The 18,136-nt window shown below is 34.1% G+C and overlaps 1 protein-coding gene across 4 annotated transcripts in view; it reads right to left on the bottom strand.

The window, feature by feature from the left end:
- Nucleotides 1–18,136, bottom strand: part of COP1 (COP1 E3 ubiquitin ligase) — a 245,993-nt gene that overhangs the window by 69,762 nt on the left and 158,095 nt on the right. The window contains exon 16 of one of the 4 annotated variants that reach the window (XM_032317091.1): nucleotides 9,801–9,928. The exons of the other annotated variants lie outside the window; for them this stretch is intronic. Within the exon in view, the coding sequence (XP_032172982.1) occupies nucleotides 9,921–9,928 (8 nt within the window). The 3' untranslated portion in view covers nucleotides 9,801–9,920. Of the gene's footprint in view, nucleotides 1–9,800; nucleotides 9,929–18,136 lie in introns of those variants that run through there. 4 annotated transcript variants of the gene reach the window in all.

The raw sequence follows: 18,136 nt of genomic DNA, 5'->3' as shown, positions 1-18,136 counted from the left end.
CCTTCCTCTCTCTCTGCCTGCCTCTCTGTCTACTTGTGATCTCTGTCTGTCAAATAAATAAATAAAAATTCTTAAAAAAAAAAAACAAAAACAATAAATTGAACAATTTTGTACTTTTCAATCTAGACTAAATAAATGTAAATGCTGTTACCATATTTGCTTTAGCCATCCCTCTACAAATAAACAAATGCACTCTTTTTTTCCCCCCATGAACCATCTATAAGTAAGTTTCAAACATCAGGATATTTTATGATAAAAACATCAGCACCTACCTTCTAAAAACAAGACAACTCTCCACAATACCACTGTCATACTCAAGATATTATGACATAAGAATATAATTTAGTATGGATTCTATATTCAAATATCCCAGTTGTTTAAAAGCTTCCTGATTAGATATTTATTTAATTTTGCTCAAGGGTCACTCACTGTATTTAGTTTCTATGTCTCTTCATTGTTTTATATATAAGAACTTCCCAACACTGTTATTTTTAAAGCATCTCAAGTGGTTGTTTTGTAGAATGTTCCACATGTCTGTATTTGAATGCTTTCTCATTATTATGTTCATACTAATATTTTTGATAAGAATACTATAAAGATTATCTTCCTACTTCATCATATCAGGAGTCATATAATGTCATCATTATGACAAATATGACATAATGTCAAATCATAATGACATCATTATGACAAAATGCCAAATTTGATTTCTCAGTTAAATGCTCCCATGGTCTTGGCAATGAAAAGAAAATTTACTTCTCTTTTATTTTAACCAACTATGCTACATACACAACCATTAAGAGGAATACCAATAGAGAATAATTTCCAGTATGATTAATAATTTTCCTATAGGTATATCACAAAGTGTTTCACCATAATATGTTAATCATTATTGATATAGTAAAGTAAGATGATGAAAATAATCTGTTTGGAATAGATGCAGAAATATCTTATTGAACTTAATGTTTAACAGAGTTCACTACCTTTACTAAAGTAACAATAAGACAACTACAACTGAGAAGTTTAAGTTTTTATTTATTTATTTATTTATTTATTTATTTTTAAGATTTTATTTATTTGACAGACAGAGGTCACAAGTAGGCAGAGAGGCAGGCAGGGAGAGAGGGAGGGGGAAGCAGGCTCCCTGCTAAGCAGAGAGCCCGATGCGGGGCTCGTTCCCAGGACCCTGGGATCATGACCTGAGCCAAAGGCAGAGGCTTTAACCCACTGAGCCACCCATGCGCCCCGAGAAGTTTGAGTTTTTAAATGCAGTTTATGACACAGCCATTCTACACTGTGTTCCAAAAAGCATCAGGTTCAATTTACATATACAATGGCCAGGGAGAGATCAAACTGAATTTCAGAACCTCTGAATTCTATTTTCAGGCTTCCCAGTTACTTCTCAGCCTATAAAAGTTCTCAGTGTCCTAGCTTTTGGGTATCATCATGATGGGGCTAAGGTGAGAAAGTAAGCTGGAAAAATCCTCACAAAAGTGTTCGTTAGGCAGGGCAAATAACTCCTGAGTATTTAAATACACACAGGTCCAGGGGCTCCTAATTGGCTCAGTCAGTAGAGCATGCGACTCTTGATCTCAGGTTTGTGAGTTCCAGCTCCATGCTGGAGGTAGAGTTTACTTAATTAAAAATAAATAAATAGTATGGGGAGCCTGTGGCTCCCAGTGGGTTAAAGCCTCTGCCTTCAGCTCACATCATGATCCCAGGGTCCTGGGATCGAGCTCCACATCGGGGTCTCTGCTCGGCGGGGAGCCTGCCTCTCTCTCTGCCTGCCTCTCTGTTTACTTGTGATCTCTGTCAAATAAATAAATAAATAAATAAATAAAATAGAAATAAATAAATAAATAAAAATACACAGGTCCACTAGGTCCTGTTCTTTACCTCATATGACTATCATTTCTGATTTTAAAAGCAATAACTATGATTTTTTTTTTTTACTGTCTTTAAGCCTTTGATGATATCCTCCTACAGCACACCTTAGAGATCTGAAAAAGAGTCAATCTTTAGAAACAAAAAGATCAACCAAGTATACATTACATAATATAAATACATGCAGAATACTTAGGAAGCATTTCTTTTTTTTTTTTTTTAATTTATTTATTTGACAGAGAGAGATCACAAGTAGACCGAGAGGCAGGCAGAGAGAGAGAGGAAGGGAAGCAGGCTCCCCGCCAAGCAGAGAGCCCAACGCGGGACTCGATCCCAGGACCCCGAGACCACGACCCGAGCTGAAGGCAGCGGCTTAATCCACTGAGCCACCCAGGCGCCCCAGGAAGCATTTCTTTTTAACAACTCCTCTGAATTTGGTTGTCAGATTTTTGTTCATCATGTGAGAAATAATCAGAAACTGTCTGCTTATTTTTTTTTTTTTACCAAATACAATAACCTGGGTGTTCCAACCTAAAGAAAACCTTAGACATACTAACCTTAGCCCACTATTACATAGCCTTTATTCTATAATCATCCTCTCTAATCCTTACCAATCCACAAGATACACAAACAGTTGTGACCTATAGTGTCACAAAAGTAGCAACTACCTATCTGTATATTAGATTAAGCTACAAGCATCAAATCATCAGTAGTAAAAAATGAACAAAAAGGACTCCCAATTCCACATACAAAGCACTTGAAAGTTGACAATTTATCCTAATAACAAATAAAAGATGAACAGATTAAAAAATGAAAAACTCTTTCAGTATTCACAAGAGAGATGACGGCCCAGGTCTAACTGCTACCCTAAAGGTCAAAGAGACAGGTGAATGAATACGCCGCGATTCCTGAGGGGGAATGCCACAGAAAACAGTGCCTGGATATAAAAATCTGAACTGTAACTGATGAACTGTTGGAGGCTCAGTGTGAGTAAGTCTGAGAGTTAAAAACTATGGCGGCGGGGGGCAGCTAGTCATAGGAGTCCTCCACAATTTTGTCAGATTTATTTCCAAGAGCTTGATCAAGTTCTCAAAGGTGGAAAACAGAGTATTTTTGGAGATGTAGCATCTGTATGATGCTCTAACGATGAATACATGTCATTATACATTCGTCCAAATCCAAACAATGTACAAAGCAAAAATGAAGTTTAAGGTAAACCTTGGACCTTGAGTGATTAGGATGTATCAGTGTGTAGGTTCAATAATTAAATGTACCACTCTGGAAAGGGATGTTGATAATGAGGGTATGCATGCATGTGGGAGTAGGAGGTGTATGGGAAATCTCTGTATCTTTCTCTCAATTTGCTGTAAACCTAAAACTGCTCTAAAAAAAAAAATTCAGTTATGTACCTGCCAACTCTTAAAGAATCTCAAGAAATATAATTTGAATGAATTGTATGGATCAATACGAAAAAATGTTTTCATTTAGGTTTTCCATATTTATCTTTTTTTTAAAACAGGGAGACAGTATATTAATGAACTTTTAATATTAAATTCCAAAGCTCACAGGCAAATAAAAACTTTTATAAATCACTACTACCCCTCTCCCCGCAAAATCCAATTCAAAATATCGATTAACATCTCTTTGTTTCCAAAAATATCTATTTGAATATGTTTCTGATTTGTTGGCTTTTATTATCTGTGATGGAAGAAATGTGTTGCCCTAAAAGAGTTTCTGTTGTGTTGTCTTACACTAGACTGGCAATGGGAAAAATATTGTTTAAATCTTCAAACTCACTAATAAGAACTTAGTACAATGTTCTATGCATTGACATTAGTGGCTAAACAAAAACACCATTTATCTTTTGAAATAAAAAGATTAGCCTAAAATATTCACAATCCTTTAAGATATTAAATATACACAAATTTGGGCAAAAATTCCTGATGTCACAGTTTGCCTGCTCAGGAATCAGTTTCTATATAATAAAATGTGAATTGCCAGGGAAATTTAAGGATCTATTTTCCTCTTGGGGATATTTTTAAAAATTACTATAATTGTTCAAACATCATAAATCTAAATCTAGAGGCAATGCCATCCAAATCTTAATATCTAAATTTTAGAAATATAAAATCTGCCATGCCCACACTAGAAACAAATATACTGAAATACATACTCAAAATGTAGTATAAAAATATTTGCTCAAGTTGGCCTAGCTTGCTATAAGTTTACAGAGCCAAACTAAGCAGCTGCAAAATTGTCTAAACATACTAAATATTTTTATGAGAATTAATTTGCTTCAATCTTCACTGATCTGCTTTACTTCAATATCTCTTCACACTAAAGAGTCAAAAAGCAAAATAATGCTAAATAATGACTAATGAACATCAGAGAAACTTAAATTTTTTTTATTAGAAGGCATTAAAACAAATTTTAAAATCTCATGTCAGCATGTGAAGGTTGTTAAAAAATATGATTTACTTGAGGAACCTGGAAAATGGTTATCTAAATCAATGGTGGCAGGAAATAATTTAAAAGGCCTAAATGGGACTAATAATACTTTCTTTCAGTATCTTCAAAGAAACACCTGGAATCACTTCTGATAAACAACTAAAAACTGATGCCTAACTTTCTTGGGGGGCGGGGAGATGAATATATATATATATTCATATATATACACACACATATATGCATGCATGCACCTTGTGGCTCAGTTGGTTAAATGACTGCCTTTGGCTCAGGTCATGATCCTGGAGTCCTCAGATCCAGTCCCCCATCAGGATCTCTGCTCAGTGGGGAGTGTGCTTCTCCTTCTGACCCTCCCCTTCTCTCTCTCTCTCTCTCTCTCTCAAATAAATAAAATCTTTTTAAAAAATAAATAAATAAATAATCTAAGCAAACTTAGTCAGAGAAAGACAACATATGATTTCATGAATATGTGGAATTTAAGAACTAAAAGGGATGAACATACTGGGGGAAGAATGATAAAAAAGGTGAGGGAAGCAAAGCATAAGACTCTTAAAGAGACAGAACTGAAGGCAGATGGAGGCAGGTGGGTGGGGGATGGGCAAGGTGGGTGATGGATATTAAGGAGGGCACCTGTGATGAGGGAAGAGTCACTGAGTTCTACTCCTGAAGCCAATATTGCACCAGATGTTAACTAGAATTTAAATTTTAAAAAATCATTCTACATAAATAATCTGTATGATTAAAAATAATATGGATTCCTCTAGTTGAAAGATTCAATCTTCTATATATGTATTTAACTGTGTTGTTCAAATTTCCAGTACCTTATAATTTTTTATTTTCTCCTTAGAGATTTTAATTTTTCTTAGAATTTGTCACATTTATTTGATATATTTTGAGGCTATGTTACTACATAGATGAGGTTCACGGTGTATGTTTTCATTTTAAGTTATTCTTTTTATCATTTCATTGGGATCTTCTTTAACCCTATTTTAACTTGGAAAGTCTAATTCTTCTCTCTACATAGTTTTATCAGTTCTTACTTCATAATATTTGTTCTCTCATCTCTTTATTTCAATCTTACTGTGCCCTTCAAATTTAGGTGTCTCTTTTACATAGCATTTAGTGTAGCATTTAGTTTTACATAGCATTTAGTCTTAATTTTTAAATAAAACAACCCAAAGAGATTTGGTCTTTGAACTGGTAAATTTAATCTGCCTTAATTTACTGTTAACTTACAAGTGAGACATTTGGATTTATTCTCACCATGCTATATTTAACTATTTACCCTGACTTTTTTGTGGCTCTTCACTTCCTCCTTTCCTCCTATTTATGGATTGAATTTTAAGACAGACTGAGTTTTCTTTCCTATTGTAGATCTCAAAGTAGAAACCCTATTTCTATTCTTTAATGATAATGATAAAAATTTTAGAATGCATACATGATTTAAAGGACAAAGCTAGTTAATATTGTTACACAGATAATGTAAAACCTGATATTGCTTTGTATTTTACCAATACTCCACCAAAACCTGGGTTACATTATTCTTTTACAGATTTTTATTTCCATCTTTCTAAAACCTCCAAATTAATCTCATTTTTCCATTATTATTACTATATTATACAGTCAAGCCTAGCTAAGATTTCCCTATTTTTATAAATTTCTCTGATGATAAGACTTCTTTCCTCATATTTTATTCAATTCGTCATTTAATTCTCTTCTTTATTTCTCTGTGGAGGAGACGGGGGAAGAATCATCCTATACCATGATTAGAATTCTCAGTGGAACAATTCCTGTCCAACATAAAGAGCCTAGGCTAAGACAAAGTTTCTGGAGATTTCTCCATATAACTATCCAGACAGACAATTACAACACTCCAAGACAATTATAACACTCACCACCTTTCTCCTCCCCACTAACCAGTAACTAGGTCCCAGAGGCCAGCAATTTTTCCATCACCACCACTAACCAGTTGATAAAACTTGAGCTCACAGGTTTAATTCTCTGGTTTTATATTCCACTCCCTTTCTGACGCTTTGTGATTTCAATACTTTATAAGCTGTGCATCTAAAGTAATATTTTAATATATTTTTATCTAAAATAATGTTGATCTAAAATAGTGTGCTGACAGAGGACTTTCAATTTATTTAGTCTACCATATTGTTAGAACCAGAACTCCCTTCTGAGTTATCTTACTACTTTTTTTTTTTTTTTTTTTTGTAGTCATTTGAAGCAAGTTTCAAAATAAAAAACTGATTAGCCCTCAACTCATGTCAGGTAACTAATTTTCCAGTGTTTTTACAACTGCCCCTCCATTTCCAGAGGCATTTTCATTGGACTCAGGGTAAAGATCTATATTTTAACCAATGTTCCAGAAATATTAAGTCTTTGTATAGTATGATTGAAAAACTAACCAAAAATGGAGAATTTAAGTATAAAAGATAATGTAGATTTGGGGCTCAGACTATTTAATGACCTCTTCACACTATTTTTAAAAAATCAAAATGAATCCTATTATCTCACTAATAGGAGTTCATAAGAAAAAACAGTATTTTTTTCCTTTTACTGGACAAATCTGATCCTTGTTTTGCTAAATGTTGTTCAGAGACATAATATTTTAATGCAATTATGTTCATTAGAAAATAAAGCTTTCTTCCTATGATAAAGACCCTTATTATTTAGCCTACATCTACATTTCCCGATTTTTGTTCTACCAATTCAGGCTTGTAAGTATCTTTAATATAGTTACTATAGTCACAGGGTAAGAGAGTGGGGTAGACATGAAACTGCTGAGGAATAATTTCAAAACACAAATGCTTGGTCTCCTCTCTGAAGATTATAATTTGGTAGGTTTGTGACAGCACCCACACAAATGATTTTTCCGTTTCTCAGATTTTAAAAAACACTGTTATAATGTTATTTTTCACAATGTATTATAATTTATTTGCTGTCTATCTCATCTAACAAACTCTGACATCTTGGAAAGGTTTATTTTTGTATGCACAGTAATAACTATATTTTTTAAATAGGTATTTCTGAAGTTAATAAATGAATGCTATAATTCTAATGAAAAGAATTCCAGGTACCCTGATAAATGTGACAGAAAAAATTTTTTTCATATGATTACAATGTCAGGCTCCTCTAATCAGTAGTTATTTCCCTTCTAGGGGCTCTGAGAAACCTCTAGATACATATTTCAGATTCTGTAAGTAGATCTATAGTTAGATCTTTGTACTAGAGAGTAGAGTCCATGGAGCATACACGCGTATGCTGATCAGTGTCACAGCATTCTAGGGATCCAGAATGTACTAAATATCACTTAACTGCTGGTCTCACAGACGTTTCATACCACCACAGCTTCTTAATGCTGACACACCCTTTCTGAGCGTCTTCCAACAAGCTTTTATTTGGAATCCAGCATTTCAGAGTTATACAGAATCAAGCGGCTAGTTTTGTTTTTATTTTCTGCAAATTAGATCCATCCGTTGGGCAGATCCATCTTTCTGTATCCATTAATCCATCAGCCACCGATCCATCTCTCCATCTGTCCATCTATCTGCACATGGAAGTTGGGTTAACGTCTTACATCCGAGTTAAACAGCTTTTGGTTGTTTGGGGGAATAAAAATCTGTCTTCATCTGTGGAAGAGTTTTTGGCTGGATACAGAACTTTGGGTTAAATTTCTTTTAGCACTTGAAATGTGTCAGTGGCTCTACTGATTTTTGGCCTGTATAGTTAATGAGAATTCTGCTATTATCTTTATCTTCCACTTTCCATAATTTCTTTCACTTTGCCTTCAAGATTTCACTTTGTCTTCACTTGTTTCACAAGATCTCACTTATTCAGCTCTGATACAATTAGGTATTTTTGGTCTGCTTTTGATTTTGTCTTGTTTGAGGTTCTCTGAGCTTCTGGAATCTGTGATTTGTTATCTTTCATCAGTCTTGGAAAGTTTTTGGTGTTTATCTCTTCAAATATTTCTTCTGTCCTTTTCCCTCCTACTTCCACAATGCCAACTACAAGTGTACTTGTTTAATGTTATCCAACATGTCTTGGCTACTATGTTCTGTTTTTCCCTCCTACTCTCTTAATGTTTCATTTTGAATAATTTTTATTGACCTACCTCCAAATTCAGTTATTTTTTTCTTAGATTATATCCAATTTGCTAATGAGCACATCAAAAAGTTTTTCATTTTTGATATCAAGATTTCTATTTTTAGTATTTCCACTTTATTTTTTAAAAATACTTTCCATCTCTCAACTGAAACTCTTCATCTTTTCAGGCATGTTGCCTACCTTCCCACCATATATTTTAACATGATAAACAGTTATTTTAAAATTTGTCTCATATCCTAACATCTGGGTCACCCATAAAGACTGATTTGAGTCTTGGTAATAGAATGTTTATTCTTATTTGTAGTCACATACTTTTTTATTAAACATAAGTGATCATATATAGAACAGTAGCTACTGAAGCAAATGTTATTTCTGCTTAGAAATAAGTACATTCTTTTCCTGTCAGGCCATTCATGTGAGGGGATCAATCAATTTAGTCAATGTTCAAACCACATTTTAGTTTTAGTTATTAAACTCACTATTAAGTGTATCATAGGCTTCAACTCTTTCCAGCAATGAGCTATCATTACCTTGTACTTAGTGTGATCTGGGTCAACCGAAATTTTTCTCTGTATTCCTGTTCTTCTCTTACCTTTTTACTAGTTCCTGCATATGAGACAAAGAGAGGGTCCTTCTCCATGCTACTATCCCTCTGTGAGTGGTAGATGGCTCTAACTTGTTCTGGGTTTTTTGTTTTGTTTTGGGGTGGTTGTCATTTTGTGTGTTTTTGGTTTTTTGTTTTGTGTGTGTGTGTGTGTGTGTGTGTGTGCTGTTTTTGTTTTTTGTAGTAGGATTCTGTTTAGAACAGAGGATCTGAGTTCTTCTGGTTCATCATGAGTCTTAGGAAGGGTTCATATGTCTGAGCTTCCAGTACGGGGGTCTTCTTAGCATTCCAATCCCTCACCATTGTGGCAGCCAAATTCTACACAGCATCTGATGCACATTTTAGGCAAGAGAGGATTTCATGTCACTTCATCAGTGGTAGTGGATCTCTGGTTTGTACTGATGCAGGATCCTGGGTCCAAGAAGCTTTCTTGCTCCTCTTTCAATAGCTTAAAAAGTTTCTGCTCTGTAAGAGCAGAAGAGGAAGGATCCAGAGAAATAAAGTTTTGTGCTGGTCTTTCAGTAGGGACTGATTATGATTACTTTGTGAACTCCTGCGTGCCTGATGTAGGCTACTGCCCCGACCCATTCCTTCTTGTTAGCAGCCAGTAGAGGGAGATGGAGAAGAGTACGTGAGTTAAGCGTGCACTCCCCTTGTATTTCGGGCATACAGATATGCCAACCCATACTTGGTCTTTAAGAATGCATTGAAATTTTACTCATTTCTTCTTACCAGCTTCTATGGTGGCTACTTCTTCCTCTTGTGGTCTGCAAATGGTAATTGGTTCATGTGTCCCATCTTTCCTTGGAGGGGCTTGTCATTCCTTGGAATTCAGTTCCCATGCCTTGAGACCTCAGCTCTCTGACAGGGGTCAAGAAAAGTTATAATTTTGTAGCTCATACAGCTTTTTCTGTTTTTAAGATGAGAGTAACATTTTTTGGTGGTTTTCTACATACAAAGCAGAAGTAGAACTCCCAAAGTGCCTACCTTTTGACAATATTTTCTTATCACATCTATGAAACACACATCCTAAATTCTTGCATTCTTACCAAAAAACTACACTGATTCTGCCTGGTGCAGTATTCCTTTTCATTAATACCGTGTATAACAGTAATAGCTCCATCTTCCCTTCTTCACATTGTAGTAGCATTTTTTAAGTATTCCAGCTAGAAATTTTAATATATATACTGGCAAACTTGGTCTCACAACCAGTTGGCTATCACACTGACATCAGTATCACTATATAGCCAGTTAGAAATAAAGTCTGATAAAATGACAATAAATACAAGGCAATCAATTCTAAGCTGATGGAAAGCAAAGAAAAATATTTTGTCAGCAATATCTCAGGTATCTTCATTGGATTAGTAATCTGAAAAAGGCATTTACTTAGTTGTCTGGCATGGTACAAAAAAAAAACTGACAGGGAGACTTAGCAAGAACTAAAGAGTAAACTGGTGGTGAGGAAAAGAAATCAGGAAATAGATGTGTAAACTGTGGGGAAGAAACCCAAACATGGGTTTGAAAATGACTGGTACGGACTGAGAGGCAGGCAGAACTAGAGAAAAAAACAGAAAGGAAAGGAAGACGAAGAAGGGAAGGAGACAGAGGAAGACAGGGACTGACAGAAGAGAAGGAGGAAGATAAGAAAAGGAGAAATAGGAAGAAAGTGAGAAAGAGAAGGGAGAAGAAAGAGGAGGGAGGGAAGAGAAACAAAAGGAAGGGAAAGCAATTGACAGAGAAAAAGAACACCAGAGAGAGAACAGGAGCAAGCGTGTACACACAAAAAAGAAGTTTCTGAGATGCTCAACTTCTTTCTATACTCATAGATGGTTTTATAATAGTAGAGTCTAGGTTTTCAGACTCATGTATGAATTTATGAAAAAAATCCCACATCTTACCAAAACTGCATTTAGTCATAAAAGAAAATATTTTCTTTACAACCAAATTTATCTTATTTTTTCATTGAACACCGTACAATAACTTATTTAAAAATGAATCCACCCATTAAAGCATTTATCTAGAACCTAATTTTGACCAGTAGTGGCCATTCATTGACTCTCAACCATCTATATCCACTCTCCTTTTCCCCCAATTAATTAATCAGGTAGATTCAAAGCCTTCTACTTTTCTACTTAAAAGAATACTGAAAAACTACCATCTCATAAATTTTTAAGTCAGTATCTAAACATTTTCATCACATAAATAGTTGCAAGTTGTCATTTGTATCAATATTACATACTGACATTTTAAAATACGAATTCAGGGTAACTAATGACATCTAAACACTACAAAGATTTGATATTCAACATCAACTTTAAACAAACAAAAATACCTGAATAACCTATTCTTCAATAATGGAAAACTTTTACATAATCTTTTCCTTGAATTTATATTCACTTTCTCCCTGAAAAATAAAATTCATCCAACTGATTTCATGCAGTCTTTTAATACTACTTATTCTCTCTTCTCTGGAAAAAAAATAGGTGTGTATTTATATAAATTCCCTTTCCTTTGACCAAAATGCTCTAATTTTAAGAAATCATTTCCGTATGAATTATCATTAAAATTAGCTGTATACAACTGATACATAATACAACACATTTTGATAATTAGTTATTAAACAAAAGTAATAATGTTGAAAATGTATGTCTTCACAAGATGGTTGTGGTATCCCCTCTCCCTGAGCACTCTGTCGCCATTTTGTTCTGGTAACTATAAATAAATATTATATACTCTTAGGATGCTATTCTTATTGTTCAGCATTAAATCTATTCCTATTGCTCATTTATTTCCATAGATATAGTCACTGATATGGAAAGTTTCCCGTTTTAAAACCCAAGTTTATGCCAAAAATCATATAGTAATCTATCATCAAAAAATACTTTTAATGATCTGTCATTTTGATTAGATCATCCTTCAATTTTATTGAATATAAAGATTTGGAGCCATGTATCTGTTACTTAATAATTAAGAGTAAATGAAAGCAACAATTCTTGCAAAGAACTAAAATGATTTTACCAACATCAAATCAAATATACAGGGCCACAATCCTTTATCCCAAGCACTTAGAAAAGATTAAGTTTTATAATTCTTAATTTTTCTGATTTTGAAAGGAAGTATGCTTCATATTATTCAATACTCCCCTAAGGTCTATGTCAGCATCCTGTATGCAAACAGACAGGTAGGATATATCTTTATCTATGTGCTTTAGATCTGATGTTATCGAATGAGCAATGAATTTCTGGTATTCAAAGCTTTCTGGATTTCTCATACTGCAGATACTGGAGTATGGATCAGTATTAATTATACCTATTATTAACGTATTCTCAGAAAGGCTGCAAAAATCCCAGATACTGTTATTCTAATATAACTTAGCCAGCAAAGTGTTTTGAGTATGCTATTTTACTTTTGCTTTTGTGCTGTTTTGTTTTAAATATATTTTTTGTCAAAATCTGAGAGCATAGATTTAGTTCATCAACTTACATATTAAAAAGATTTATTGTCAGATTATCTTTTTGAATTCAAATTAAAGTGTTAATATGCATCCCTATAAATTATGATTCTCTAACAGATAAATGGGTAAATAAGAGGCAAAGTTTATTGCCCAACTGAAATAACAAGATCCACATTCAGTACATAGTGCTAATGCACTCTTTGCTTTGCTTCCACCAGTGGGACTAGAGAATGAGGAACAATGCATACTTTTTTTTTGGACAATACTCAGAAGAAGTCCTTTAAAGAAAAAACTTCACTTCCACTGTTTCACTCAACCAATATCTAAAGTAAAAGCACTATAACGTGGTATAAAATATACTTTCTTTAATGCTACGTATCACTCTTAAACAAAGAATGATAGGCAGTTACTCTAGTGACAAAACTTAGAACCATCCCTTAGTTTGATAATCCTGAGGTTTTTACAGCCTGGAACAATGTACCATATTAAAATTCATGATGATGTGAGATATGCTTTTCTTTTGGAAAACAGGGGGGAAAAAAACTATTGTAAAAGCTGAAGTCAAAAGGAGAATAGGCATGACCCCTCCAAGTATCAATGTCAGGCATATCAACTGACACATGAAATTCTGGGATCCAAAACTGGATTTAAGTTTCTACACACACCTGCAATACTTTTAGTGTTCCATCAGATGTTCTTACTCCAGTCTGAAGACTTCTGTTTTACATTAAATGACAAGCATTAAGTGTGTCTTTCCATACATGAAGATTTTTTAAAACATGTGTCTAAAGGTACTGGAGTAATTTTATGTAGTTTTTTTTTTTTTTCCTGTGCTTTCATACAAGTGGAAGCCATTGAAGGTGATACAGTTGGCTGTATGTACACTGCTAATTTAAATCTAATGATTTTTTATAGATGGAAGATGATTAGTTAGAGTCTTGGATAATGGGAAATGGCCTTTATTCATTCAATACCATACAATTTCATAGAACACTGTATTAATCAGCCATTGCCACCACAGAACTGCTGGATAATAAACTATTCCAAAATTTAGTAGCACAGGATCTTCATTAATTCTCAAAGAATAAGGGATAGCTTAGGGTTGGCTGATTTCAGTATAGCTTGTTTACATGTCTGGAGGTTGAATGATTTGGCTCGGACAAGTAGATACTACTCTGAGTGTCTTTCTTCCTTCCCCCTGGGACTAGCAGCTAGCTTCAGCATGTTCTCCTCATGGTGATGACACAGGGGCAAGAGCAAGTAAGCTCAACTGTGCCAGCAAATTTCAAACTTCTAGTCAATGTCAACTTAACATCACTTGGGCCAAAGCAAGTTACCAAACAGTCAAAAGTGGGTTTTTTCCCCCACCATGACAAAGCACTCTTTTATGGCAAAGCACACAGATACAGGAAGAGGTCAAGAATTGAGACCATTAATGCAATTTATTATCAATGTTAAAATCTAAAACAAATCTTTTAGCATTACAACAGCTTAATATTGATTAAGAGACTAATTAAATTGGCTCTAATGTTAAAGTAAAATTAGCAGAATCTAAAATGTGGTTTATATACCTTAAGATTAATTCAGAACCACTAGTAGAGGAAGTAGTGACTCTTAAAATTTTAACAGTTGTAAGCACTATATTTATGCATTAGAGGGTTACAAACAGATAATAAAAGAAAGCTGGTTTAGATAGGCTTTCAAGTTCCTGGTTTACATTACTGACAGGGCAATCTATATTCTATCTTAACATAGGATCACAAGAGGTGGAGGGAGACTGGTCACAATTCAATTAAACCCCCTTAAGAAAATATTTAACCATAGCAGATAATGAATATCTGTAACTCCAATACTACTGGCTAAATTTATATTTTCTGCAGCAGCACTTGATAATACACAGCAACTTCTTCCATCTTTATTTTAATTCTCTCACTAAAGAAATAATCTGTAACTCACATGATTCATCACTCTGCTGTGTTCAGTATATAAAAAGAAATCTAACCTTGCAAACAGAATGTGAAAATACCAAATAAATGTTTAAATTCAGAAAATTCAATTTTCTAACATGGGGTTTTCAAAATATTTAAAGTATTTTATATGATGGATTTTCAATAATCTACAACAGTAGGTCACACATAGAAGCCAACTTTTTAAAACTCCAATGAGGAAAAACACATTTTCTGGAACTCTTTCATTAAATCACATATTAGGGTATAAAAACGGTCTTCCTCTATTGAGTAAATATTTGAATAAACAACAGCAGTCTTGCTTTACTCTAGCACTGGGCTTATGCTAATCATTTCCTTAAATATAAGTCATCCTAACTGTAGGTGCTTAACCAAAAAAAAAAAAGACACAGCTGAACCTGAAACCTTACTGAACCGCTGGGAATGGAAACAACAAAAATTGAATAGTTTTGATGAAGTCTCAATCTTTCACAAAGAAAAACTTGAGACTACCATATCCGTTCACTTATAACTGCCAAAACATCAGTCAACTTTAAAAAGTTTCCACGGAAGAGGCATCTCGGTGGCTCAGTCAGTTAAGCATCTGCCTTTGGCTCAGGTCATGATCCCAGAGTCCTGAAATGGAGCCCCATACTGGGTTCCCTGCTTGGCAGGGGAGTCTGCTTCTCCCTCTCCCTCTGTCCCTCCCACTGCTTGCGCTCTCTTGCTCTATCAAATAGATGTTTAAAATCTTTTTTTTTTTTTAAAGAAGTTTCTATGGAAATATCTTCAAAGTCACCAAGAGAAATAAACTATTTAATGGTATTTTCTATAAATGTTTATATGTTAAAATTTTAGCATTTGTTTAGTTTACATTTTTCCTATCTTTTTAAAAAACTTTGTGACTTGGGGCGCCTGGGTGGCTCAGAGGGTTAAGCCTCTGTCTTCGGCTCAGGTCATGATCTCAGGGTCCTGGGATCGAGTCCCACATCAGGCTCTCTGCTCAGCAGGGAGCCTGCTTCCTCCTCTCTCTCTCTCTGCCTGCCTCTCTCCCTGCTTGTGATCTCTGTCTGTCAAATAAATAAATAAAATCTTTTAAAAAAAAACAAAAACAAAAACTTTGTGACTTGGAAAAATAGCCTGCATACAGAAGAGTCCATACAACATATGTGAAGTTTCAAACTCCACATAACTAGTACACTAGATACAAATAAAATATTCCTAAATCTTAAAAGCCTGTATGACACATTTTTTTCCTCCATCTGACAGTAAGCACTATACTTAAAGACACAGTAATTATTCCCCTTTCTTTTCTTTATGGTTGAATTACGTATCTGTGTGGCCAATGAATATATTCCTAAACAACAGTTTGTTTTGCATGTTTATAAACAGAATTATACCATGTGTTCTTCTGTAACTTCCTTCCATTCAACATTATGCTCACTATTCATCTATATGCATTCACGGAGCTGCAGTTCATTTATTCCCACCGCTGAATGTTTCACAGTATAAATGTACAAACAATGCTATTATAAACATTACATAAATATGTATATCTCTAGGGCAGAGATTTCTAGAACTTCAGAGTGCATAAAGAGTCATCCAGGAGCCTGCTAAAAAGAAAAAAGAGGTTCCTGGGATCCACCTTCAGAAATTCTGATTCAGTAGACTTCTGCCGTGCAGACTGCATTTCGAATATCAAGGCTGTAGGGTATAATTATCATTTTCTTATTTACTTGAAAGAGTTCTTCATGAAATCTGAATACCAATACTTTGTAACCTATAGGTATTCTAAATATCTTTCCCCAATTAGCGACTTCTTAATTATTTTTTCAGGTGTTATCTGATGAACAAAAGTTTTTAATTTTATTGTAGACAAACTTATCCACCTTTCACTTATGTTTTATAATTTTGAATCTTAAAGCCTTCCCTAACACAAGATCATGAAGATATTCTCTCTCATATTATCTTCTAAATACTTCAGGAGTTTTCCTATTTACATTTAAGTCACCTGATCAACTGATTTTGTATATTTAATGAGGCAGAGCTAAAATTTCTAAAACAACTGTCAGAGTATAAAAATTCTCTATTTCACAACCATCTTTGCTGGGTATCAAATGTCAATACATCTGTGAGTCTGTTGCTAGTTCTGTCACACCAGTCTATTAATCTCGTGCCAAAATAAAACTTTTTATTTACCATTGCTTAACCTTCTTTCAAATGCATCCCCTGTAAAAAGTATATTACTACATTTTAAACATTTTAACTAGTCTGTTAATCCCAGCCTTTTCTACTTGGAGGGAATAAGCCATTTCCATTTACCATAGTTAGATATATTTGAATCTCCATCAGCTTTTCTGTTTTTTAATTACTCCAAACATTTTATGTTATTTTTCTCTTTCCTCTCCTGTTTTTTTGGATTAACCAAATATTCTACTCCTTTCCCCCATACCACTGTAAGTTTGGATTTTGTACTCTGGCTCTATTATTTTCTTGGCTTCCTAAGAAATCATATATTTCATACTTTCCAAGTGTTTCTAGTGCTTATTCAATATTAGTTTCAAAAACTGAATGATGATCACATCTATTAAACTAGTAACACCTGAAAAGATGCCTAACTTTAATTATCTCCGCATTTAAGGGCATGGGGCTGGATCAGTCAAAGGAGCATGCAACTCTTGATCTCGGGGTTGTAAGTTCAAGCCCCACATTGGGTGCAGAAATTATTTAAAAATAAAATCTTAAAAAAAAAAAAAAGAAAAAAGAAAAAAACCTCAAACTCAAATAATCAATCAATCCGCATTTAACAAAAATACAAAATTTCCTGTAAAGTCCAGTTTTAAAAATACCTTGTAGTTACAATGCTACTTACGGGCTGGAAGACAAGACACATAAATAGATAAAAGATCCACTAGGTACTTCAAAGTTGTTTTTAGACTTTAGCACTCCCAAAAGTGGATTGTATGACAAAGTAATACAATACTTTGTTTCTTGAATAGTATTGGCTTTATATGCAGGTCACTTCGATTTGAGTTCACTCAAGTTATTTGGAAACTTGAAAATACAACGTCCTTAATATTATTCCCCACCCCCTTACCTACAATAGATAATATTCATGAGTGATATGGCACTAATCCAAATTTATTAAATAAATATTCAGAAATTTATTTAAATGTGAAGGAAAAGATATCATTCCCACTGGCAGCTGCTGTATAAAAGACAAGGCAGATTTATAAAATTAGCAAGCCTGAAACTTTTCTCCCATTACTTAAATATGATGGGAAAATAGAACAGAAGACATCTCCGGCAATTACAAATCTACCTTACTCAAGTTTCTCCATGTTAACTTTAAAAAATGAATTAAATTAGGTTTCGTAGCCCCTTAAACTAAACACCAGCTTCTTAAATTGAAAGGAATTAATCATATTTTGGGGTGGGGGGAATAGAAGAGAGATCTAAAAATACTCTAAACTTGTGTTTTATATAGCATAAATGTCCATCTTTTCGAATCAAGCCTAATTTTTAAAGAAAAAAATATATTGTTCTAAATAAAGAAAAACACTTATTGGCCTCCTCAAGAAATGCTGTTATCTATCTATCTGTGGAAAGACATCTGCAAAACTATTAACAAGAGTGCCTCTGAAGAAGCAGTGTAATGATGCATGGTGA

This window comes from Mustela erminea, chromosome 17 (assembly GCF_009829155.1).
Source record: "Mustela erminea isolate mMusErm1 chromosome 17, mMusErm1.Pri, whole genome shotgun sequence".
NCBI classification, from domain to species: Eukaryota; Metazoa; Chordata; class Mammalia; order Carnivora; family Mustelidae; genus Mustela; species Mustela erminea.
Note: the sequence above shows the minus strand (reverse complement) of the source record. Positions and strands in the feature narration are given on the sequence as shown.